At 41.5% G+C, this 26,943-nt stretch overlaps 1 protein-coding gene across 1 annotated transcript in view; it reads right to left on the bottom strand.

The window, feature by feature from the left end:
* Positions 1-26,715, bottom strand: part of LOC307255883 (tissue factor-like) — a 28,182-nt gene extending 1,467 nt beyond the window's left edge. The window contains exons 1-6 of the mRNA XM_080034695.1: positions 26,544-26,715; positions 25,706-25,811; positions 13,183-13,272; positions 12,030-12,136; positions 8,364-8,542; positions 5,366-5,525 (exon numbers count right to left, since the gene is read on the bottom strand). Coding sequence (XP_079890821.1) covers positions 5,366-5,525; positions 8,364-8,542; positions 12,030-12,136; positions 13,183-13,272; positions 25,706-25,811; positions 26,544-26,610 — 709 coding nt within the window. The 5' untranslated portion in view covers positions 26,611-26,715. The remainder of the gene's footprint in view (positions 1-5,365; positions 5,526-8,363; positions 8,543-12,029; positions 12,137-13,182; positions 13,273-25,705; positions 25,812-26,543) is intronic.
* Positions 26,716-26,943: the final 228 nt, after the last annotated feature.

Genomic DNA, 26,943 nt, shown 5'->3' with positions numbered 1-26,943 from the left:
AGTATGTGCAGTTCCCCTGTACTGTTTTATTACCTTTATATGTCCCATTCAAACTAAACCCTCTACTGACTACGTTAAGCTGCATTAAATGATGGACTGTGTGGAGTCTACGCTCCCCAACATTTATATATATATATATATATCAGTGTTTCCCACAGAATTTTTTGAAAGTGTGGGGGGGGGTGGACCCTGACCCCCCTAGGGGGGTCCGGGGGTATGCTCCCCCGGAAGAAAATTTTGTACCTTTTAAATGTTAAATGCATCAATCTGGTGTACTTTGAGGAACACTATTCCTATATAAATGGTGATTAAGATGGAGTTTAACACACTTATCAATGGTTATTGAATAAATAATTTTCTATGATACACATTTGAGCCATCAAAAAAATGAAGCAAAGGTGGTGGTTACCTGTGGTTCAAAAGAGTGAACACAAGCGCCCTTTTGTTTTATTAGATTGTTGAATTACTAGTACTCAAATAACTGTGACTACAATCACGAAGGATAGCTCACAATATTCTTTCCAGCAGAGGGTGCTCAAAGAGCGCAGAATGAATTGTGATGGAAAAATTGCTCGCGATCAGACATACAGATGGTAATTTTCCTACTTACTAGGGATGCACCGAAATGAAAATTCTTGGCCGAAACCGAATAAAATTAAACAGTTGGCCGAAACCGAATACCGAAAGAGGCTTTTGCAGTTTTGTTTATTATTTAGTCAATTACTTCAACATTGCATACATGAACTCCCAAATGTTCTCCTCAAACATAGCCTACAACTAAAAAGCAACCCTAAATAAATAATTAAACAGTAAAACCTTCAAATCTAAGAGTAAAATTAATAATTTACTAGGAATTAATTTGTGAACCTCTCACTGATTTTTACCTCATGACTTATACGAGGATGAATCTACAAAAAGATTGACTTAGGCCTATTGCCGTTCTTCATTTTTTGCAGTGCAGGTTGAGTTGCTCTAAAAAAACTGCACCACAGCTCCCACCGTAATGTTCAGACTTCAGAATTTGCTTTAAAGCCCTGATCATAACAATGAGAGGCTTTAAACGATGTCAATTCTTAGGAGGTGATTGTAACCTTTTTGTCTGTAGACTGAAAGTAACGGAGGGAGGCGGCTTGCTGGACATGTATTTAGTCGCGCTGTCAGTTTGCCGACTTGGCTCTGTGTATTCAGGCTCGAGAAATGCAATCAGACCGTAGGAGCCTTTTCCCCCAACAGCGCTAACGGACAGGATATCTCCGGTTATCATTTTAGATGTCAAACTAAAGTTTTTTTTGCGCGGCGGCCCTCACCGGCGAGGTGTCACTGTGAGTGACACCGTTACCAACTGTCACACTGTCACAGAGTTTCACCGGGTGAATCGCTGCTTCGCTCGCGCAAGGCTTTTGTGTTTCTATGGTGATTAAACATCAGTGTTGGACGAGCGTTTTAACTTTATGCTGCATTAAGCATTGCACTGTCTGCGCCGTGTTTCATCCAGTTTGAAAAAATTCTCCCACACTGGACTCTGACATTTTCATGCACGCTCCAAACTGCTCCTGCTGCGCGCTCACAAAGAGACGTGGGCTCGCATACACGGTTACGTCTCTCTTTACTGCCATTTCCTGGTTTACCAGCGCGCAGCTCTTTTAAAAACATATTTCCTTAGTGTCATTTAGTTCGCCAATTTTCGGTAATGTTGTTCGGCTTTTTAACTGTTTCGGGCCGAAACCGAAAATGACTTATTTTGCCATTTTCGGCCGAACTTTTTCGGTGGCCAAATATTCGGTGCATCCCTACTACTTAAGGCCAGGACACACCAGCCCGAAAATCGCCGTCGTTGAGTCGATAGGGGGTCGGGAGACGAATCTGTTTGGTGTGTGCCGTGACGTCGGCCGACGTAGAGGTCGTCGGGCTTGTTTTGAGCCTGTCGGCGCCGATTGAACATGTTCAATCGGCGGGCGACCGTCTTTCATTTGGAGCAATTTGATTGGTGGAGGGCTAGCGAATCAGTGAAGCCCGGAAGTGAGGCGGGTAGCACAAACAGCTAACAACAGCTAGCCATCGTTTTAATGTGTTTGTTCGTTTCGTTTTGAGAGTACTCACATGCATCAACCCTTGTTGACTGCTCGACACCATGCTCGACACTCTCTGCTAAAAATTGTGCTCTTATGGTCCATAAATATAAATACGTATTTCTATCTATGTTTATGCTCTAGAGAGCTGTCCCATCATTTCCGGCTTTCGTATTTTTTCGGGCCACAATACAGATTAGCGCCGCCTGCTGTTATGGAGACATTACGTCCCGCGCAAGCAACAGAGCGTACGGAAAGTCAGCAGTCAGTTTGGTGTGTTCTCTGGCCGCGACGGGAAGCCTGGAGCTTCCTGAAACGGCCGACCCCATTTTTTGCGTAGTCGGAACAAGTAGAAACAAGTCGGACTGGTGTGTCCTGGCCTTTAGGCTACCTCAATAAGTTTCATATGATCCTTGTCAAATTAATGCGCTGATACCTCTTCTCGTAGGCTACTTGAAGGCAATACAGTCACAGCGCGTGTTGACACCGCAGGGGGAGGGGCTGATTGACTCGGGGAGATTGAAGCCTCGATCCCTCAAGCGGCGCTTTGATAATATGATTGAAGGAAATATTGTTTCTTGAGATCACAGCGCGAATCACACGTTAAAGATTTTTATGCGGAAATGCTATTGTTTCCAAGTGAAACTCGCGCATTGCAAATGAAATGTATACATGTATATTTTTTAAATAGTAAAATATAGGCTACATATAGGCCTATCAAAAAAAAAAAATGAAAGTGTGGCGGGGCAAAATGAAAGTGTGGCGGCCCGCCACGGAATGATACATTAGTGGGAAACACTGTATATATATATATATATATATATATATATATATATATATATATATATATATATATATATATATATATATATATATATATATATATATATATATATATATATATATATATATATATATATGTGTGTACACTCACCAGCCACTTAATTAGGTACAGCGGTTCAATTTCTTGTTAACACATGTAACTTATCAGGAAATCACATGGCAGCAACTCAATGTATTTAGGCATGTAGACCTGGGGCCTCATTTATAAAGCTTGCTGTGCACAAAAAACCTTGCGTATACGGCAGAAATGTGCGGTCAAATGTGCGGTGGCAAAACGGTGGTATTTATAAAATAATTCTTTGCGGAGAAGTGTGCGTATTCCCACGCCAACTTTCGACCATGCGTAGAGCTACCGCAAGGTTTTCCTGACTCGGGGAATCAGCGACACTCAATGGCAACAACACGAAATAAAGCTCTGTCATCAGAGAAAAACACATATTCTTGTGAAATGCATGGCACCCAATATATTTAATCAATTATATGTGCGTACCTATTGTTGCGAATATAGGCTACTGTTGTCTATGGCATGCAGTAATGATGTAGGTTGATTTACTTATCAAGTAGTTCTATACATATTTTGGTTATATTTTTAAATTGAATCTTATAGTTCTACTCTATAATAATATCATATACGTCGGGAGGTGTGTCCGTGAGTGGCCAGCGGGAGAGCAAATAGTTCATATTTTAGGCTGTGTGTAAAAAGTAGTTTTGTACAAAGTTAAGGCCAAAATATTAATTAAAACTATATATTTTGTTAGATAAAATAATTTTATGAATTTAGCAAATTATTACATGTATCTCTTTCCTATAACAACTAACCCTCGAAGTTTAAACTATAATCTGACATTGTTGGAAATGTGTGGATCTCACGGAAGGGAAACAATGCTTTGGAATAGACTACAGGCTAATGCATTATTTCACTTCTCACAACACATTTTATATAGGCCATAGTCCTACAGGTTCGCTAATACGTGATATTTCATACAGTACAAAGTTGGGCAAAACTGCTTTACAAAGACTATAACGACTGTGCCAATCATGATATGTGATCAGTGCGCGCGTGTGTGTTTGTGAGCCAGTTACAGCGGCGCATGGCACAGGCTTTCTTCCTTCCCAGTCGCTTTCTTTGCGGCCGGTTGCCTCCCTTCTCTCCTCATGTCAGTCAAAATGCCGTGCTTATTAAGAGCGTCATCATATTCAGGAGCTATTTAGCATTCGCCATGTATGGAAGATTGTGGGATGAAACTGGGAGGTGAAGTGGGAAGACACGGGGTGGAGATCGTCTGCGCACAATTCACCGCAGGTGGGTAATTATAAAGGGAAGATTGCGTGCAACAGTGCTCCGCACAGTTTTATAAATCTCAACATTCTTGGCTTTGTGCGAACGCAATGTTTTGGGAAGGTTTCTACGCACACCTTTATAAATGAGGCCCCTGGACAGGACAACTTTCTGAAGTTCAAACCGAGCAAAACAATGGGTAAGAAAGGGGATTTAAGTGACTTTGAACATAGTTGATGGAGCCAAATAGTACAATATTTACAGCTGAATTGTAGTGGAGAGTAAGTAAGTATTTTAAGTAAAATAAAATGATGATGGTAGTCATGTACTACCATGATCTACAAAAATCCTATTTAAATGCAGTAGCTACTTGAAAAAAAGTTATTGGTTACATTCCCCCACTGTTTACGGTAACATAACAAGGTGTCTGTACACTTCTTTCTTTTCCCCCTAGCCGTAATACTTTGTGTTCATTTTTCTGAGCACACCAGACAAAGGAACTGCTTATCTAGAAGAGGTGTTGCAGTCTGAGTCGTTGCCTGAGGGTTGATGAGCAATGACACATCTATCCAATACATCACTGAAGAGTCTTTATTACCTTTCAGTATGGGATGTACCAGCTGCCCTAATGTGATGCTGATGGTACTGTCCATATGTACAGTCAAGCCCGAAATTATTCATACCCCTGGCAAATTTTTTCCTAACTTGAATCCAATTCAGAATCAGTGGAGGGAGCTAAAGATCAGGGTGATGGCAGTGAGACCCTACAAACTGAAAGAGTTCAAGCTCATTGCTAAAGATGAATGGGCAAAAAATACCAGTGGAGACATACAAAAAGCTGGCCAGCAATTATAGGAAGCGTTTGATTGCTGTGATAGCCAATAAGGGCTTTTTCTATTGATTATTGAGATTATTGATTATATTGAATAATTTTGGACATGCCACTTTTTGTTCAAATGTAAATAAAAGCTGAAAATTTTTTTTTCCACAATGATGCCTCTTGTACATGGTCTTATTATCTTCTGGGAGAAGCCTGTGTCATTTCCAATCAAGAAAAAACTTGCTGGTTGAAAAAAAGTAACTTTAAGTCTAAATTTGCCAGGGGTATGAAGAATTTCAAGCATGACTGTATGTCCAAAGCCTATGTAGTGTCCAGCACACAGAGTGAGTGTACCTTGTGTCTTGATTTCAGCTGTACACTGATGCAGACTCCACGGCCCCTGCTGATGGGCTTTAGCTCTGGAGGGGATGAAGGCTGCCACCGTGAAGCAGTAAGAGTAGCCTGCATCCAGCCCACTCACATCCTTCACACTGCTGTCACTTTTGATTTCTCTCTGTCGGGTCAGAAAAGGGAATATAACAGTCACTCACTTTAACATCAATTGAACTTAAAGGTGAAGTAAGCAATTTATTTATGTAAATATAAGTGTTAAATCGCTTTTTATTCATACAGTGATCACTTATATAGTGTGCACGTTTCATAAAGCCCATCTCTCAGTCAGCTGCTCTGCATGTAATCGGCAAATAAACTTTCCGGGGATCCCACTACTTATAACCAATCAGAAGAGAGAACGCTCCAAACCTGTCCTTTGATCAACACGTCAAAGAGATTACCAAAACTGCGTTTTTTCACTTACGGAATATATCAAAAATATGATCCAGTCTGTCCATGGCTGATGCGGAAATATTAATACACGCCTTCGTATCTTCTCGGCTTGACTATTGTAACGTACTACTGTCTGGGTTGCCCAGGGCAAGTACTCGAAGCTTACAAAAGGTACAAAATGCTGCGGCGAGGCTTTTGACCAGAACTAGAAAATACGACCACATCACCCCCGTTCTTGCGTCGCTCCACTGGCTCCCGCTTCATGTCAGATCCGACTTTAAGGTGCTGCTATTGACCTATAAGGCATTAAATGGGCTTGCACCTTCCTATTTGTCTGACCTAGTTGCGCGATATGCCCCATCACGGGCACTACGGTCTACGACTGCAGAGCTCCTGTCTGTCCCCAGAGTTAAGAAAGCTGCCGGCAGCAGGGCTTTCTTGTATCGAGCTCCTTCGTTATGGAACACACTCCCGATAGAGATCAGACAATCTGAGTCTATCGAGGTGTTCAAGTCTAAACTTAGCGTGCTCAGGCGTCTGCAGTGGCGCCGTGCTATTGCCTGACTGGACCGTTGGGTGGGGTGGAAATGGGGCATCGGGTGCAGATAGTGTAATTGTTGCACTGGTAAGTGGGCATTGCGATGTTTTTAATCGTTTGACGCGGGTTGCTTTTGACCGCCTCGGGAGACAATAGAGTGGGCTGTACGGGCCGCCCCTCCGGGGGTTTCGGCTGTGGTTGCTCCTCGTGGCAGCGGTGCATTTGGCTATTTCCCTATTCTATACTGTCTATTTTCTATCTATGGCCCCGGTCCTCCTCGGGACGGGTGCCGCACTGGGGCGTGCTCTCTGGGGGCGGGGTGCTGGGGGGCTGACTCTGGGTCTGGGGGGCTGGCGCCGATTGTGTGTCGGTGGGGAACGGTAGAGTGTAATTTAATGTTAATTGTGTTCATATTGTTTAACATTGTTATAGCGTTATTATTAACAGCCTGAGGAGCTGCCTCGGTCTCGGTTTGTCTGGGCCTGAGTACCGGTTGTCCTCCCACTGAAAAATTGTCCTGCCGACGCTAATTGCATAACTGATACCATTTCTCTGACATTTGTTCTCCTCTGTCTATCTTCCATGATTGGCTGAGCGTTGCCCCGGGGGTTCTCTCGTTCTGTCTATCAAGCACTCTCCATGCTACTCGACTGACTCCGAGTTCTGTGTGGAATCAGCTGTCCTAGGAACGGATGCTCCCCGCCTGCTATTGCCTCACATCAGCACTGATTCACCGTCCATCAGGATAGTACTCTTTCTACTCGCTTGCTTGTTCAATCTTTAAATTCATTTTTGCTTTGCTCACTGGTTGCCTGTCTGTCCTCTTCCAGTTTTCCCTGGTCGTGACGAGACGGTGTGGATCTGGTCCCCCCTCCGGTAACATCTGAGAGTGGACCATCAACGTGAAAGATGTTGCAGTGGTTAAGGACGCCACCTGGAGACGTGGGATGTAATCCCGGCGCTGGAAACCTTAGTTTTCCCTGTTGGAGACGAGACGGTGTGGATCCTCTGGCAGCATCTGAAGTCTTCCTGCATCCACACTATTCACACTTTACTTAGTATTACCATGTAATCACCTGGTCAATGATCAAATTCCTTCGTGATTTTCTCTACTTATGACATCTATTGCAGTATGTCCGTCCTGGGAGAGGGATCCCTTACTCTGTCGACTCTCCCTGAGATTTCTTCAATTTTTTTATTCCCGGTAAAGGGTTTTTACTGGGAGTTTTTTCTCAGCCGAGCTAAGGGTGTAAGGGCAGGGTGTCATATATCATATTGTATGAAATGTAAAGCCCACTGAGACAAATGTATTTGTGATTTTGGGCTATACAAATAAAACTGATTTGATTTGATGGTTTTTATCATGTTTTATCACACTTATGGCTCTGAGATGATGCTAGATAACTCGCTGCTTGAAGACCGCAGTGCATTAGTGTGGTGACGTGGGGACGAGCGAGGGTACTGCTAACTGCAGTAACTGACAGGAAGTTAGCTAAACTGACCATTCCGCTTACAGCACCTTTAATATGTTTCCCCGGTGTGATTAGAGACTCTTCAGAGACTTTCCCCAGCTCCACCTTTCTGAAAACCTGTGTTCAAAAACCCTAGACAGATTTATTCACAAAGCCACGCCCCTCATTACCAACCTAACTTAACACTACCTGTGATAAGCCACATCCCTAGATCCCCCTGAGTCTTAGGGTATGTTCGAAAAGCCATACTTACGTCCTACTCATACTCATTTTGACGTCAATTTGAGTATATGACGGTTGTGTATGCGAGTTTGTGTAGGCGAGAAATGCCCGGATGAGGACTAACTTCCGGGAAGATTTTGTGTTTTACAACAATTTTCAAACGGCATGGACGTTTTTTTTCAAACCAGCAGTGGGATTCAGGGCCAATCAGAGCAGACTGGCCTTTTTGGAAGGCAGGGCTTAAAGAGACAGGCTCTGAAACGGAGCGTAGTAACATGAGAAAGGGCTGGAAAAAAAATAAACACTAAAAACACAATAAAAACTGGTTGCTAACCTTGCCAGAAGTTCCCTGCTTGGAGTAGCTGATCTTGTACTGGAGCTCCTTTTTGAAAATGTCTCTGATGCTGAGCTGCTTCCCATCTCTGTGGATCCCTGACAGAGTGTCTGTGATGTCGACCCTGACTGTGCTCTCATCCACAGCCTGCACAGTGAAGCTCACTATACTGATGCTACCTGTCAACAGTGATGAGGAGAAGACATGTCTTAATCATTAGGGTGTTAAGCAATACATGTTTCATAAAGTTGGAAGGTATGAGATAGTTTTACGAGACTTTCTCCATGTTGGTTTCTCATCTGTGTGTTGACAGCATAGATGGAATGATCAGCTTTAATATTTGACACAAAGGCAGGGCTGTACAGTGCGACAGTTTTGATCGCATTTGCTACTGAAATTTATCACGTGCGATGATGAATACAAGTCCACTCGCACTAGTGCTAATGAGGAGAGGCTGTCTTTGAAACACAGAAGAGCGCTGCACAACACTGCTTAGAGGGCTCTACATTAACACTGTCCAAATGCGGTCTTGGGCGAGTAAGTTATTGAGTCCATCCTCCACTTTGGCTGGTGAAAGATATGTGTCCTCGGGATCTGTGCTCGTGCAGCGATTCTAGCGTATAAAAACTTCACCAACGGTAATAACCGGAAGGAGACGGCACATTACCGCAGTTAAGTTAGCGCGTGTGCAAACAGAACATTTCCTGTGCGCCTTCACATTAAAAGCCTATTAGGGGAGAACGGGGTAATTTGTCACACGGGTTGGTTGTCACAATCGTTATATCTCGGAACCAGAAGGCGCTGTCTGTGAAATTTTGGTATGTAAATATCCAGAATTGGGATAAGAGGTCACCTACATAGTCTTCCTTGGAGTTAGACTGCTGAATTTGAGGTGAGAGGACTGTTTGTGTTTTTTATGTCAAATTGAAAATATTTAGCTCCTCAGTATTTTTCTTCTAGGCTTTTACATAATGGGTTTATAACAAAACACTTGTTACCCATAAAAAGTGTGAAGGGTAAACTATAGTTTAGATTGTGGTTAGCAAGCTAATTAGTTGTCAGATGGTTGTTGGCATTGATGCTAGCAAAAAATTCAAGTTGGGGTTGGTCGTCACATTTTTGGGGGGGTTGGTTGTCACAAGTTATCCAAAGGCTACAGCCAGAAAAGGAACCCAATAACAACATTTATTATAAATATAATAATTATATGTATACAAAAAATATATAGATATAGATATTATTTTTATATTTTTACGGGGAGAAATAATTCTGAACCAGCAAAAAATTGCAATTGGCAGGTTCGATTCTTTTGTCTAAATTGCAATCAGTGCACCCCTATTAATTTTTCTATAATTATTACTGCACACACTAGGATATAATATTAATTGAGAATCTCAAATGAGACCAAGATTATTATGCAAGTTATCGATCATAGCCTACTTTTTGTGCTACTGAATTTTTTGCTTGCTAGCACCACTGCTACCACCTAAAAAAATAAGCGTACAGCCCTGCACAAAGGCAAAGATAAGTTCAAAAATATTTCACAGATCATTTCACCAGTGTGAACACTTTGACTTTTGATTCTTAAACTATATTTTGATTAGCACAACAATGCAGGATTGTTGTTGTTTTCAAATTTTTTTGTATTGGTGCTTTGGAATACTTGTCTTAACACAATGCAACAATTTCTATCAAAGTCCTTATTATACTCTAGAGTCTCTAGTGTCAGAGCCATGGGGGAGTGGAGCTCCACTGTAGAATGGAGATACGTCACCTTCACTTGAATAAGGAAGTAACAACGTCAAACAATAACAAGAGCGCAGACCAATACTAGGTTTGTTATTTGTATTGTTTTGGCGATTATGTTCAGGCATCACAGCTGGGTGGTTAGTGTAAAGGCTCAATTATGCTCCAATTCCGTGCGTAAATAGAGACGTACGTTTACAACGTTATATCCGTCACTGCCCTCATACTTCCATGCGTCCTTTATGTTGGAATCGACATTTAGCAAATCAACCATTAGTGGGCAGCATCGCTGCTCGGAGTAAAAAGTTACTCAAATAGGAAGAAGAAGAGTCAAACAGTGAATTAACTGGAATAAATATTTTATAATAGGTCCATGGAAGAAACAGCTTTAGCGATATATGCCTACTACCGTAGCAATGGAAGAGGCTAAACTAGAGGCTGTATTATATACAGCGGGGGTCTGTGAGGACATCACTTCTCTATTGCTGCCGTCAGCCTGCCGTCTAGCTGACAGCCTGCCGTCTAGCTGACATTCTTCCCCGTACGATCCCCGCTCATGCTGCTCTGTTGTAGTTGTATGTCTGTGCCCCGGCCGTGTAACTTCATAGATAGATAAATGTGAAAGTAATTTCGTACCAACTCACAAAAACCTCTCCTCAAAAGTTAAGACATTTTCTAAAGTATTATGTCTTTCGTTTGTGTTTGTAAACCAATGTACAGTAAGTGAAAGTGAACTGTTGGCTGTGCGCCCCCCGTGATCTTCGGTAGTAATGCTCCGTCCTGTCCGTTTGGTACGCATCCGCAAGCTTGCAGGATACGTGCAGAAATACGCACGTAATGTACGCAGACCTTAAGGCTCATTTATGCTCTACGCTAGATACGCATACGGATACGGACGGAGCCTTCTGTCCGTACTCTGCGTACATTACGTGCGTATTTCTGCACGTATCCTGCAAGCTTGCGGATGCGTACCAAACGGACAGAACGGAGCATTACTACCGAATATCACGGGGGGCGCACATAGACAGTATAGGTTAATATAAGGGGCGCACAGCCAACAGTTCACTTTCACTTACTGTACATTTGTTTACAAACACAAACGAAAGACATAATACTTTAGAAAAGGTCTTAACTTTTGAGGAGAGGTTTGTGTGAGTTGGTACGAAATGACATACACATTTATCTATCTATGAAGTTACACGGCCGGGGCACAGGGACAGACAACTACAACAGAGCAGCATGAGCGGGGATCGCACGGGGAAGAATGTCAGCTAGACGGCAGGCTGTCAGCTAGACGGCAGGCTGACGGCAGCAATAGAGAAGTACCGGAGGTCCGTGCGAGACTAGTTTGTTTGACATGTCGTGATTGATGTCCTCAGACCCCCGCTGTCTATAATACAGCCTCCAGTTTAGCCTCTTCCATTGCTACGGTAGTATATCGCTAAAGTTGTTTCTTCCATGGACCTATTATAAAATATGTATTCCAGTCAATTCACTGTTTGACTCTTCTTCTTCCTATTTGAGTAACTTTTTACTCTGAGCGGCGATGCTGCCCACTAATGGTTGATTTGCTTAATGTCCATTCCAACATAAAGGACGCATGGAAGTATGAGGGCAGTGACGGATATAACGTTGTAAACGTAAGTCTCTATTTACGCACGGAATTGGAGCATAGAGTAGCCTTTAAGGGGACAGGGAGAGGTTAGAACCGTGACGTTCGTTATCCAGTAGGTGGCGGTAATGCACGTGCTAAGGATGCCAACCACCATAAAACACCAAAAATAAGAAGAATAAGCGTGAAGTAATTCCATTCTACAGTGGAGCTCCCGCTCTCCCATGGGTCTGCGATAGACCCCTCTGATTATACTTGATGTTTTGTGTGTGTGTGTGTGTGTGTGTGTGTGTGTGTGTTAAACCTACTCTCTTTGTAGGGGTTAAAAGATTTGGATTCTGTGTGAGGGTAGTCTTCAGGGTCATCCAGATCGTCCTCAATTTCAGGCACCGTGCGGATGTCAGCCATGTACGGCCTGTCAAACAGCAATGCATACTAAATAGTTGGAGATTCAGTATGTGATGTGCATTCAACAGGCATCATGTTTCAATTGTACGCACACATGTTGGAACTATGCAAAACAGAACATGACATTCCTAAATTGGATTTTTAAATGTTTTGCTAAAGATGAATATCAATCTGGCTTCACGAGAGCACACACACTTTGTTAAATGTTCAGTTAAAACAGTCCTCCCAAGAAGAACAGCAGCGTCAGTCATCTTACCCTGAGTTCCAATCCCCATAATTCCCTACTATTTAGTATGCCAGAAAAAGATGTGGGATGTCCCAATACATGCACGTCAATTGTAGTATGCTGAGAATACATAAATGACCCACTAACTCCAATAGCATCTTGGTGTATTCGTCTTTATTCTTGATATTTCTTGACATAATGAAAATAAAACTTCCTGATCTGATGCTTTTTTTCTCTCCTTTGGCCCTAAAACTCTTCTGTACTTTAGTATGTAGTTTAGTAAAAAGAAAAAGTATGTGATTTGGAATGCAGGGTTAGTCAGTGCCCCAAAACAACATCTGGTTGAAGTGACACCGCCCTCTAGAGGCCATAGTTATTATAATGGAGCAAATGAGGAAGTCAGGTGGTGTTTTTAGAGAGCAACACTGGATAGGGAGGAGGTGGGAGTGGCTGGATGGGTCAAGCAAACATCAAACACAGGAGATTCTTGCTTGTTTCCTGTTTCCTACAGACATTCAATATTGGTTCCTTTTTAAAGCATGACACAGACCATTCCATAACCCTAAACCCTTAACCAAATGGTTATAATAACCATGACAAGGAAGGGTACTTAACCTTAATGAATTTCAACACCAAAGCAAAATTTGTCTCTGTACTAAACAGTTGTTTGTGCCTACACCTAACCAAACCTTGACCATAGCATTGTCAAATCAATACCAGATTTATTTTACATGGTGTCAGATCATAAAACACTTTCACTATCGTCATCGAATTGCTATTGTAATATTATGTACATGCTACACAGGGCTTACAAGTCTTGTTCCTACCTGTCAAAGTCTTGGAGCTCTTCGGTCAAATCACATTCTGTCTTTCTCACTCCGATGCAACCACGAGTGTCAATCCAGTCATTCTGACCCCTAATAGTCACATGATAAAACACACAAGAAGCAAATATATGACAGGGGTTCATGTTAGATCAAATAATAAGGTAGGGATTAAACAGGGATCATCATTTGTTGTGACTGTTCAGTTTAAAGCCTAGCCTGGAAATCCAGACCTGCCGCTGGCAAATATTAGATTTGCTCAGCCTGTTGGTCTGGGGCCGTATTCACAAAACATTTTAAGGCTAAGAGTAGGTCCTAACGTGCTGATTTAGGAGTAACTCTCAAAAATAAGGGGCGTTTCACTCCTAATTTTAGGACTCCTAACTTTTTAAGATAAGTGTAATTCACAAAGCATTTTAGCGCTAAAACTCACTAAGAGTAAATCACAGACACTCATTTGATGGCATTTTGGAGAGATTTAATGCTAGTGAGCTTTACAAAAGGTACCTTAATAGCTGTAAGGGTTTAATGATCTTAGTAAAGCTATGTTTAGAAAGTATAGACACATTTATATTTATTATATTTATATAAAAAATTATGTATTAAGTTCCTTTTCCTGCAGTTGCTTTGGGTTTACGATGCACTGAAAGTTACTGTTGGTGTCACGTTTGGGTTTAATTTGTTACTAGAGTAGGCCCATATGTGGCGCTTCCAACTCCTCCATTCCACAGGTCCCCTACTGTATAGTTGCGTGTCTCGCCTTTTTCCTTCCGCATGCACTTTACGATTTCGCCAGTTGTTGTTTCTAAATTGCGAATTTCCTGGTTTGCCGCTGTCTGACTATTGCGGCATAGTCCGCCGTTGAGGGAAATACAGTGAGAGTGCATGGCGTGCAGCTGTTCAATGAGGATATTTTTTCCGATTCAAATCATTGTAACATTTTAAATTAATAGACCTATGTGGCGCTATTGTAGGTTAATTGTGAACGAATGTGTGGGAAACCCTGCAGTATCTTGGTTTCATGTTAAATCAGTGTCACTTGTCATTAATTGTATATAAAAACTCTTCACTTTAATACAGCGACACGATATGGATATCTCCACAGTGTTTCTATCATAAACTCACTCTTAGCTCTCATTCCCTCTCAGCCAATCACTGTGGGCATAGAAGGTATGAACATGACATCATCCATAGCAACAGGGTCAACACCGCCCTCTATTCTCAGCTTAGGAGTTCCTCCCATTCCTTAGTAAAAGTTGATCTTATCAGCTTTGTGAATAGGTTTTAAGAAATTACTCCTTACTAAGAACTTTTAGTGCTCCTTATGAGTACTCTTAGCGCTAAGATAAAATGTTTTGTGAATACGGCCCCTGGACACGTACCATTGGTCCAGGCAAAATAGCGTTTTACGACAGACAAATTGTAAAATAATTATTTTCAGCTCAGATAATTTCTATGAAGTGTCCAGAACAACATACTAAAAGTCCTAAGAAATCTTATTTGAGGAAATATGTTTAATTCTCATCAATCAGAGGTGTGTGCCAATAAGGCGAGACACCAATAAATCCCAATAGGGCTATTTTTTTCCTTTACTCCTATCAAAATGAAACTTTACACAATGAAAGTATCCATGAAAATCAAAATTCTTTTGTATTACAAGTTTCTTTGAAAATTAATTTTAATATGCAAATGAGCTATACACTAATCGTACATGCCCAAAATAAACCCAAATAGGCTTAATTTTTTCCTTTACTCCTACCACAATAAAACTTTACATAGTGAAAGTATACTAGAAAAGTCACTTTTTTTGTATTACAAGTTTCTTTTTAAATGCATTTGAATATGCACATGAGCTCCACACTTATTGAATATCCAATCATGCTGATCATAATGCTGCTTTTAGACTGGCCTGGCCTCTAACCTGAAAAACTGCCTGGCTTACCTGCCAGGGGTATAACAGGTGCCTCTCATGAATTAGATTGACCCCTCCCCTAGCTAGTGTAATTTTTTACTTTTTTCAGTGCCATTCCCTTCCCTATGCCAAATAGACGAGACTAAAATGGCATGGATAGAGGAGATTGTCACACACCTTGGGACCGTAACTCCTTTGTCTACTTTATGCACCATACAGTGCTGCTTGAAAGTATGTGAACACCTTGAGCCTTTATGCATTGTATGAGAGATCTTTAGGGAAGAAATTGGGCGGCACTAGATAAAACAGAGATCAAACCAGGTCAGTGTAGGCCCACCAAAGTGAACCCATACAGATAAGACTTGCCAAAAGGGAAAGACAATCTCAGAAGATCTCAGGAAGAGAGATGTGATGTTGCACATTTGTCTGGGGACAGCTATCAATTCATTTGTTTGGTTCTTGTGCCATAAACAGCTTGTGTGCATTCAGATCAGCATGATGCAACAAGAGTACTAACATCACCTACTGAGACTGTGTCTTTTGTTCTGGCAGAGGCAATGGCAGTTTGGACAATGAGCACATCTGCATCGTGCTTTGTATGGTTTGTGATACACCATTTTTTGTCTTACAAGTTTCTTTGAAAATGAATTTTAATATGCAAATGAGCTATACACTTATCAAATATAGGCTACCCAAAATATATCCGCATAGGCTTCATCTGAACCTTTACTCCTACCACATTAAAACTTTACACAGTGAAAGTCTACATGAAAAGTAAAACATTTGTATTAGAAGTTAAAATATAATGGTCAAGGCTTTCCAGAAGGGGTTGGTCGAACGTCAGAACAGGGGTCACATCATACTGCAGAGCTTGAGTTGCCACAAACCTCAATGTTGTCAGGATTCCTCACTGGGATCAAGATCAATCATTGGAAGGAATGTTACTGAAGCTCTCCCAGGGTGTTCATCTAGAACAGTGTTACTCATTCCGCGGCTCGCCAAGCTTCTATGTGCGGCTCGCGTGGCAGTAAAAAAATACTGTGATATGATCATGCAGTTAATACAGATATTTCATAAAACCATCAAAAACAAGCAGATCTATAACATCAAACCTGTTAAACTAACGTGCCTGCTCTCTTACAAATAATTAATAAAATAATAAGTCAACAGCGGCATTACAAGGTGGAAATACAGACTAGAAAATATATTTAAACTTGATCAGCCCTACGCTGACTGACCGCGGGGTTGCCAGATTTGCGGTGTTCATGCATTACAAGGGAGAATTGCATATTAAAATTTTCAAAGAAACTTGTAAGATAAAAATGGTATATCACAAACCATGTGATACACAAGCTGTTTCTGGCACCAGAACCAAAGAAAGCAACAAAAAGAAGACGGATATGGTGCATAAAGTAGACAAAGGAGTTACTTGGTCCCAAGGTGTGTGACAATCTCCTCTTTCTCCATGCCATTTCAGGCTGTGATTCTATATCTCGTCTATTTGGCATAGGAAAGGGAATGGCACTAGCCTGGAAATCCAGACCTGCCACTAGGCGCTGGCAAATTAAATTTGCTGCGCCTGTTGGTCTGGGCTCTCTCCATTGAAGCTCATTAAATATGTCAAGAAATCCTGAGCTACGTTTCAATTGGTTCTATCTGATATGGGCGGGCCAGAGCCCTATGTATGGTGCTCTGGGGCGGACGTAAACGGATGACGACAGTGCGCCGTCGAAGCCGTGATAGTAAACATCAAAGATAGCTGCGGATATGTTGTTTGAGTTTGAGACTGCTTTGGCCTCGACCCTTAACGATTTGGAAGATGGCACTCAAATATTTCATTAGCAAGTAAGAGGAATGTTCTGTTTTGCAGACCGACCATGGCAAAAGTTACATTTAACAGTTAATCCCGCTGTTCGCTAAACGAACGGGGCTTAATACGTCACATTGTTCATTGCTCTGATTGGTTGTAGTGCTATCAAATTGCGTGCAGTGGCATTTGAAGAGACAAATCTAATTCATGAGAGGCACCTGTTACACCCCTGGCAGGTAAACCAGGCAGTTTTTCAGGTTAGAGGCCAGTCTAAAAGCAGCATTGCCATCACCCATTGGCAGTACGATGATTGGATATTCAATAAGTGTGGAGCTCATGTGCATATTCAAATTCATTTAAAAAGAAACTTGTAATACAAAAAAAGTTACTTTTCAAGTATACTTTTACAATGTAAAGTTTTATTGTGGTAGGAGTAAAGGAAAAAATTAAGCCTATTTGGGTTTATTTTGGGCATGTACGATTAGTGTATAGCTCATTTGCATATTAAAATTCATTTTCAAAGAAACTTGTAATACAAACATTTTAAATTTTCATGGATACTTTCATTGTGTAAAGTTTCATTTTGATAGGAGTAAAGGAAAAAAATAGCCCCATTGGGATTTATTGGTGTCTCGCCTTATTGGCACACATCTCGGATTGATGAGAATTAAACATATTTCCTCGACTAGGATTTCTTAGGACTTTTAGTATCAATCAATCAAAACTTCAATCAAACTTTATTTATATAGCACTTTTCATACAATCAAATGTAACACAAAGTGCCTAATACAACTCCCCCCCCCCCCCCCCCCACCCAGAGATATGCATACATGCAAAAACATTCCCCCTCCCACCCATCCATACCCCAAAATAAGAAATTCATTAAAAACAGGAAGGAAACTGCGCTGAGGAAACGCCATCATCAGAGAGAAAACACTAGAGACTGTAAAACTAAAACAATACAAAATAAAGAGATAAAATAAATAAGAGCTCTTTATAGCGATTAATAAAAACATTAAAAATTTAAATTATAGATAAAAAATAAATAAAATTACATAGGATAGAAATGAATAAAATTAGAATTAAAAATAGTGTTAATAATAATCAATCAATAAAATAACTAATAAAAGTAGTTATAAAAAGTAAATAAAAGCAGGCTACATATATATATATATAAAATAGGCTATAAAAGATATAAAATAATGAAATAAATAATGAAATAACTGAATAAAAAGTTGCTTAATTAAAAAGCCTGTCTAAAAAGGTAATTGTGTCCATTGTGTACTTATTTGATGAACATTCCTCCAAGGTAAATTTTATGTCATCAAGATAGGATCTAAACCAGTTAAAAACAGTACCAGAGACACCAATCTGCTTGTAAAGTCTGTCTAAAAGAATTGAGTGGTCTACTGTGTCAAATGCAGCAGTAAGATCCAGCAATACCAGCACAGAGAGTTTTTTATTATCTAAATTGCACCTGAGGTCGTTGAGCACCTTGATCAGAGCCGTCTCTGTGCTGTGCCTGGCTCGAAAGCCAGACTGGTACTTTTCAAAATTGTTGTGCGAGTTCATAAAATCATTTAACTGATTAAAAACAAGCTTCTCTAAAATTTTGCTTAAAAACGGCAGATTGGATACTGGTCTGTAATTATTGGGAAGTGAGGGGTCTAAATTTATTCTCTTCAGAAGAGGCTTGACCATGGCAGTCTTTAAAGCTGTGGGGAAAATGCCCATCTGAAGAGAGTAGTTCATAATATAAGAACATCCTTTTCTAAAAATTTAAAAACAGTTTTAAAAAAGGATGTGGGAATAGGGTCTAAAAGGCAGGTTGCTGTTTTTAATTGTGAAACAACTTTCCCCAGCATCTCAGCATCAACCAGGACAAACGTCTCTAGTGTTTCCTCATGTAAAAACAAAGATTCCTTGTGATTAAAATTCACAGGGGGAGTCTGACATAAATTGGATCTAATAGTTTCTATTTTGCTACTGAAGTGAGCTGCAAACTCTTCACATTCTTTTTTGGTTGACATACTTTCCGTCTTAATAAAAACAGGGTTCATTAAATGATCAATGGTTGTAAATAAGATTTTGGGGTTGTTCCGGTTATCAGTGATCAATTTTGAGAAGTATGTTTGTCTGGCTTGTTTCATGGCTTTATTGTAAATAGTGAGTTGTTCACGGAAAATTTGGTAATGGATTATTAGTTTATTTTTTCTCCATTTTCTTTCTGCTTTCCGACAGTTTTTCTTGAGTTGCTTGGTGTGTTGGTTTCTCCAGGGTGCTGTTAGGTTAGCTGTGACCTTTTTCAGCTTTAGTGGAGCTACTGCATCAATAGTTGCTCTGAGTTTACTGTTAAAACTATCTACAATAAAATCACAAGAAGAGGGTAAAACAACTACAGGAGTGTCATTTAAAAGCTCATTAAAATGCGCAGCCACTTCAGTAGTAAGATAGCGTTTCCTCACAGTTCGTTCTGGTATATCCAGTTTTTTAAAAGCATTGACAGTAAAAAAGATACAAAAATTATCTGAGATGCCTACATCAACAACTGAGGAGATCTGTGCAGTCAGACCATGTGTTATTACTATGTCTAATGTGTGGCCTCTGTTATGCGTAGGCTGTATGACATGTTGAGTAAAATTCATACACTTCAGTACATTTAAAAAATCTAAAGCTAAAATGTCTGAGGTGTGGTTTCAATGAGAGTGGCAGGTCCATCCGTGCTAAACCATGTCTCAGTTAAAAACATACAGTCAATACTATTGTCTAAAATCAAGTCATTAATAAGAAAAGTTTTGTTTAAAAGAGATCTCACATTTAAAAGGGCCATATTCAGAGCTACTGGTGTGGTATTTTTGGGTTGTTATTTTTTAGTAGCTATTGTGTTGTGCATGTCAAGGGATCTTAGATTTGTGGAATTTACTCCATTGGTTCATTTAATGTAGTGTCTGTGAGTGATTATGACAGGAATGTTTGAGTGGTCAGTGTATTCCGCAGTGGGATTTCTGCAGTGGGAGCTAGTGATACTATGGGGTGTAGTGGAGAGTGTACCTGGATATGTTGTCAGTCAATCACGTGATGAGGTGAATGATGATGATGATGAAGATGATCCAAGCTGTTCAGCGGCGTGTTGATTCATGTGGTGTGGGACGGAGAAGTTTATGTTGCGCGAGAGAAGTCGCGCTCCCCTGAAATTAAGATGAAGGCCGTCGTGTCTAAAAGAGTCCCTGCGTTCCCAAAAAAGATTAAAATGATCAATGAAAACTGCCCCATGCTCCTGGCAGGTAGCGGATAGCCAGGTGTGGAGGCTTAGCAGCCTGGTGAAACACCCCATTCCGCTGCCGAGGGTGGGGACTGTTCTGGAGATGAAGACTCTCACTCTGGCCTGCTTCAGAATGCCAAAAAGCCGGACAATATCTTGCTTTAAAATTTCAGACTCCTGCCTTTGGGCATCGTTGGTTCCAACGTGAACCACCACGGTGTTCACAGAGGGGTGGGCCTCCAAAACGCTGCGGATTTCATCAGCAACATTGTTGACAGTTGCACCGGGAAGGCACACTGTTGTGGAGGATTGTGTTTTCACATGCCTGATGATCGAGTCCCCGATGATGAGCGTCGTGGTTAGAGGACGAGGACCCGTGCTGCTGTAAGGTGGACGCTGCCGAGGACCAAGCCCGCCAGGTGGACACTTCCAAAGGCTCCGGTCAGGCGGCGACTCTCTGTTGGCGGTGGCTACTGGGCCGGGTTGGGTGGAGGTCCTGCTGATGGGAGGAGAAGCCAGGGTGCTCGAGGTCTGGCGAGCAGATGAACCGACTGTAGGAGGATTTGGCCGAGGAGTGAACGTTACTGACACAGCCTTCTGGAGAGTAGAGGGCCGAGCCGCTGGCATGGAGCCAGCCGTGTCACTGGTGCTGGTCAGGGGAGCAGACAGCCTGTGTTCTGGGGCCCGTTGCGTGGATCCATCAAGTGGAGGAAACTCCTGTTCACCCAGCACGATAAACTGATTGGAGAGGCATTGATCCGGAACCGCAGGAGGATACGGGGGCGATGGTCTCCCCGGTTTACTGCTGTGTTTTCCCCGATGAGCAACCTGCGTCCATGGAGCCGACTGCCCCGGGGTGGAACACAGTAGAGCCTTAGGTTTCGCTCCCGCTCGGGTCCACTGGTCTCCAGTCGGGGGCTGGGTGGCGTTGGTCCACGGCACCGTGTCATCGAGGTCTCCAGCAGCCTCACCTGCTGCAGCCGCCGTGGTGCTGGAACACTGCGCTTGTTCCAGCATTGTGTCGAGGATCCGCTCGTCCTCTCCAATCTGGTAGAGGCGAGAGACTCGTCCCTCAAGTTCGGCGACTTTCTGGCTCAGCCGAAAACAGCCATTGCAGGGAGTAGATGGAGAGGTAAGTGGTGCCATTGCTGGTCTCTGTTGACTGGTCTCTGTTAAAGTCCGTGAGTGTGATAGTGCTGTTGTCGGGGTTTCTTTTCCCACGCTGTCAGTGTCAGCTGAGGACAGCCATGTTGTCGCTGCTAGTTTTGTCTAAGTTGTGTTAAGACAAGGTTAAAATCCACGTCCGAGAGGACTTCAGCCCGTATTTGAAAAAAAAAAAAAAAAAAAAAAAAAAAAAAAAAAAAGTATGTTGTTCTGGACACCTAATAGAAATTATCTGAGCTGAAAAAAAATATTTTACAATTTGTCTGTTTTTTGGCCCAAAAATTCGTTATTTTGCCTGGCCTACATTGGAGCTCATTAACTATGTCGGAAAATTCCGAGCTACCAATCAAATCTTACCATCTGACATGGGTGGACCAGAGCCCTACTTATGGTGCTCTGGAGCAGACGTAACCGAAAGACGGCAGTGCTGGGCATGTGCCTTCAAAGCTGTGATGGTAAACAAAAAAGATGGCTGCGGATATGTTGTTTGAGTTTGAAACGGCTTTGGCCTCGACACTTAACCATTTGAAAGACAGGACTCAAATCTTGCATTGGCAAAAAAGATTAATTCTGTTGTCGACCGAAAATGGCAAAGGTTTAATTTACCAGTTAACCGCTAAACGAACAGGACTTAATATGTCACCTTGTTCATTGCTCTGATTGGTTGTAGTGCTATCCAATAGCCTGCAGTGGTACTTGAAATGCACACATAGGTGCCGCCCTTTGAGTTGGGAAGGTCAATTGCTTGTGGCCGACCCCCCTATATCGTTCTAGATGTGGGTCTGGATGTCCAGCTCCCTATCATCTATGTTTGGTTGTCCACTGTGTGCTGGCTCTGTCTTGGGTTGCTTATGTTGCTTTGCATTATGGAAAATATTGAAGGAGGTTCAACATCAGGCAATCCTGTATAGTTTGCTGGAGCCCTCAATGTTGGGACCATTACTGTGTTAACACAATGGTGAAATATTGAAATAAAGGCATAATGAGGCATTTTTAAAAAATTGCTTATGATGTTTAATCAGACTTAACAGACTGAAAGTTGGTGTTCATTCAGACATTATTAAAGGAAATATCTCCAGGAGCTCTCAGTCAGTGCGTTTACATGCAGACTCATAATCGGATAACTAAACGAATAAGACCTCAACAGGACTTTTAAACTGCATGTAAACACCTTTATCCGATCTACTTCGGACACAAATCGGCACAATAACGGACAAGAGAAGTCGGATAAGAACACCTAGATAATTCGTTCATTGTCGGCTTTCTCTCTGCATGTATACAGGGATCGGATATCGCATATCGGACTTCTCGTTCTGTGCTTGTGTGCCTGCGCGTGATAGGCTACACCATGGGTTATTGACGGAAGAGAACCGGCCGTGGCTCTAAAACCACTTGTTGAAAGCATGGTTGAAAGGGCTACAGCGCCACCTAGCATAGTGGAGACAGCCATGCATCGGACATTTATCCGATTTCTGAAAGGCCATGTATACTCAGACAAGTGACACGGTCCGTTCGAGTGTCTTGTTCGATATATGTGATAATCCAATCTAGTTGTGCCATGTAACCGCACTGACTGATAAACAAACACAGACCCTAATTCATTTCAATGTTACTGCTGTTAACATCTGGGTTGTTCAGAAAATAATTCCATCCAGGCTCAACTTTTCCCAGCATTACAAATCAAATGCGAGCTAAATCATGAAGCTCGCATAGTGTGTGGGAATCTTTTCATTTAGTATGGCTACAAGAAAAGTCAGTAATCCCCATGAAGAGAATGTTGTTCATTGTTGCTTACTTGTCAGGGATATCATCCGTAGATTTTGCCACTTGCAAACATGGACATGTCTGATGTTTATGTCATTTGATTTACATCTCTAGTTCTAGTGCAGCCCCTCAATGTATTGGGTGCCTGCACTGAACCACCATACTTCTTCATATTATTCTTCCATGACTTTTTTCTAGCTCTATCTCCTCCCACACCGTTACACCTAGAAAGGCAAACATTTTCTAGTTAAGTGCAGGTCCTCAATTTAGAGCAGTTAGTGGCGAGCGGATTGTAGAATGTGGGCTACTGTAGGCTACTGATACAAAGAGAGGCACCTATTTGCAGACCCATGGGGAAAGTGGAACTCCACCGGAAGCCACGCCCCGAACTCATTTCATTGGTCAGAATTGTAACCTACTCTGAATTTGTTTTCTTCTTTTTGTTTTACTGCCGGAGTTCACCTAGCGGTGAATAATAATACACAGTTTCCACCGGTTATGGTGCTAGTACACAGTAAAATACGTCAGTTTGTTAAGGGTCCCAAGTGGCCAGGACGGTGGTACAAAGGAGATGTTGAGGTAGAAGATGAATGAAGCAACGAAGCTTTGTGTACATCTTCCGAAATCCGTCTCTTTAATTCACAATCATAACAAGTAGGTCAATCACATACAAATATAAACTCTTATAAATAAAACACAAAAAGTGCCACCACATTAAAATAAACAGCTAATTTTGAAAAGTGGGGTGAAAGACATTAACGTCTGACACATTAGGTGACAGTTTCCATTGTAGATCCTGATTGACTTATTACCAGATCCCTTGTCCTCTAGTGATCACAGTTTTAATTATTATATAATTTCTATATTCATATTAGGCTATTGATCATCACGCAAGTGAACAGTAACGATCGTGTGCAGCCGCAGAATTACATTTCAACCTGACATAAATAGCCCATGTTCAGTGGCACAGACGTTAAAAAACTCCTGTTAATAAATAAATAAATAAATAATGAGATACATACAATACAATAGGTTTATTAATCTGAATGTAGAGCATGTCACGATGTGTAAGTGGCCGCATATGAACGACACGAGGGCTGAGAACTACGCTACTGATCAGATAAATGATCGGTCAAATGTAAAATCATCAGGAAATGATAAAAACATCCCGATGGAGATTTCTATGGAGTGATTTTGCTTTAAACGGTACAGGGACGCGTTGTAACAGACTCTTTCTTCAGTCGGAGCTGCAGCGTAAAGTGAAAACAATCTCAGAGTAGGTTACAATTCTGACCAATGAAATTAGTTCGGGGCGTGGCCCCATCGTGCTTCCGGTGGAGCTCTGTTTCTCCCTGGGTCTGCAAATAGGTACTCTTGGATACAAATCACACAACACATTAATTGTGTTTAGTAACAATATTTATTCATTTATATTTGGCTGCTCCATCTTAAGTTAGCCCAGCCAGGAACTAGTATTGGTTAATTTCAGTGTCAAACAGCTGATCGCTCAGCTGGTCGGCTGGAGCCTTGCAAAGCAGACAGTGGAAGTCAGTCTAAAGTCAGTGATAATCACTCTAGGAGATGATCACATTCTGTTTTATTCACATTTTAAATGGGGTTGAAAATATATATTCTCACTGGCCACTTTATTAGGTACACCAGTTAAATGTGTTGTTAACAAATATAACTAATAAGCCAATCACATTGCAGCAACTCAACGCATTTAGGCATGTAGACCTGAACAGGACAACTTGTGGAAATTCAAACGGAGCAACAGAATGGGGAAGAAAGGGGGTTTAAGTTACTTTGAACGTGGCATGGTTGATGGTGCATGGCAGGATTGATCCCAGCTTTCATTTTGTTTAGGCCAAATTCTGGCCTCACTCTCTGAACTTCGCCACTGAAATCGAGACTCATCAGATCAGGCAATATTTTTCCAATCTTCTATTGTCCCATTTTGTTGAGCCTGTGCCAATTGTAGCCTCAGTTTCCTGTTCTTAGCTGATAGGAGTGGCACCCGGTGGGGTCTTCTGTTGCTGTAGCCCATCTGCTTCAAGGTTGGTTTTATTTTGCGTTCAGAGATAGTATTCTGCATACCCTGGTTGTAACGAGTGGTTATTTGAGTTACTGTTGCCTTTCTTTCATCTCGAACCAGTATGCCCATCCTCCACTGACCTCTGACTTCAACAAGGCATTTTCGTCCACACAACTGCGGCTCACTGAATATTCTTTCTTTTTTGGACCATTCTCTGTAAACCCTAGAGATGGTTTAGAGTGAAAACCCCAGTAGAACAGTTTCTGAAATACTCAGACCAGCCCTTCTGGCACCATCAACATTGCCAAGTTCAAAGTGACTTAAACCCCCTTTCTTCCCCATTCTGATGCTCGGTTTGATCGTTGTTGTCTTGACCACGTCTAAATGCCTAAATGCATTGAGTTTCTGCCATGTGATTGGCTGATTAGCTATTTGTCTTTAATTGAACAGGTGTACCTAATAAAGTGGCCGGTGAGTGTAGCAAGTTTACAAGTATACGTCAATATATCAATTGAGCAAAAGCATATGTTACATATATTACATATGTGTGTGTGTGTGTGTACGTGCGTGTGAACTCACCAAGTGTACAATACGGTGTGCTTATCTCCTTTAGTTGTCCACTTGAGGATAGTTTTAAAGTCAATAGACACCCAGTGTAGATTCTCTGCTGCGGGCAAGTTTATATCTGTAAATAAAATGCAACATTACTTTCCATTTATCCATGATTCTACATTCCATCCTGAAGTTGTTTTTCACTGGCAGTGCCAAACCAAAATGTGTAGTAACTTTAACTTGAAGTTAAAGGAAAACATTGACCATCCCCCATCAATATCTTTTTTCTCTTAAACAAACCATAATTCAAGTCAGACATTGTCAACCAAAGGTGAGACTGTTACTTAACAGAAACCGTTTTATGAATAGTGTTTATACAGTTTGAGATAATGTATGTGTAGCTATCAACTAGCATTCTTGTATTATTATTGACTGTGTGTGAATGAATAGAACCTGGATCCCTGTAAAGTTGAACAGTTTAATACATAGCTAAAGACTCACTTGTGTTGCATTGACCTTTAACACAAGTTGAGACTTTGACACTCCTAACTTTTTTGTCATGTATCTTATATGTTATTTTGTATTGTATCTTGTACAGAACTTTGGTCAAACGATGTTGTTTTTAAATGTGCTATAGAAATCATTTTGACTTTGACTTTTGACTATTATTAGGTTGTTCATTTCTAGCATTGCCTAATGCATTTGAAATAAGGAAATTCTAGTCACATCGCAATTTCAAAAACACTTAAAACCTTACACTACACTTGCTTATTACAGAATATCTTGTTCAACAGGATCATTCAAAAACAAACTCAAAGGAGATCAAGCAATCATACAATCTTTGTATCTGATCATGTGGTCTTACCTGCAGTAGTGATTATCCAAGCACACAGACAGACTCCCAGATAGAACAGAGTTTTCAGTGACGCCATGCTAACACAACCCCACCACCCTTTCCTTTCCTTTTTAATCCAGTTGAAACGGTCTGAGCACAGGGGAAATTGCTGCTCAGACTGGCGCTGGTGTTGAGGGTTTAAGGGTTGAGACAGAGTGTGGGAGCTTTAGATGGAGAGAGTGGGGCACTGTTCAGGGTTCCGCCTTGCTGGTTCCCTCCCACATGGCTGCCTGCCTGCCTGACTGCTTGCCTGCTGATGGAGGATTCCACTCCGCTTTGCTCAGTGTGAACTCCTCCTCATGTTACCAAAGCACAGGTTTTACGACATCAACACTCTTCTTGGCCTTACTCACACAAACCTATTTAGAAC

The sequence above is a fragment of the Ammodytes marinus genome (assembly GCF_949987685.1).
Source record: "Ammodytes marinus genome assembly, chromosome: 9".
In the NCBI taxonomy this organism is placed as follows: domain Eukaryota; kingdom Metazoa; phylum Chordata; class Actinopteri; order Uranoscopiformes; family Ammodytidae; genus Ammodytes; species Ammodytes marinus.
Note: the sequence above shows the minus strand (reverse complement) of the source record. Positions and strands in the feature narration are given on the sequence as shown.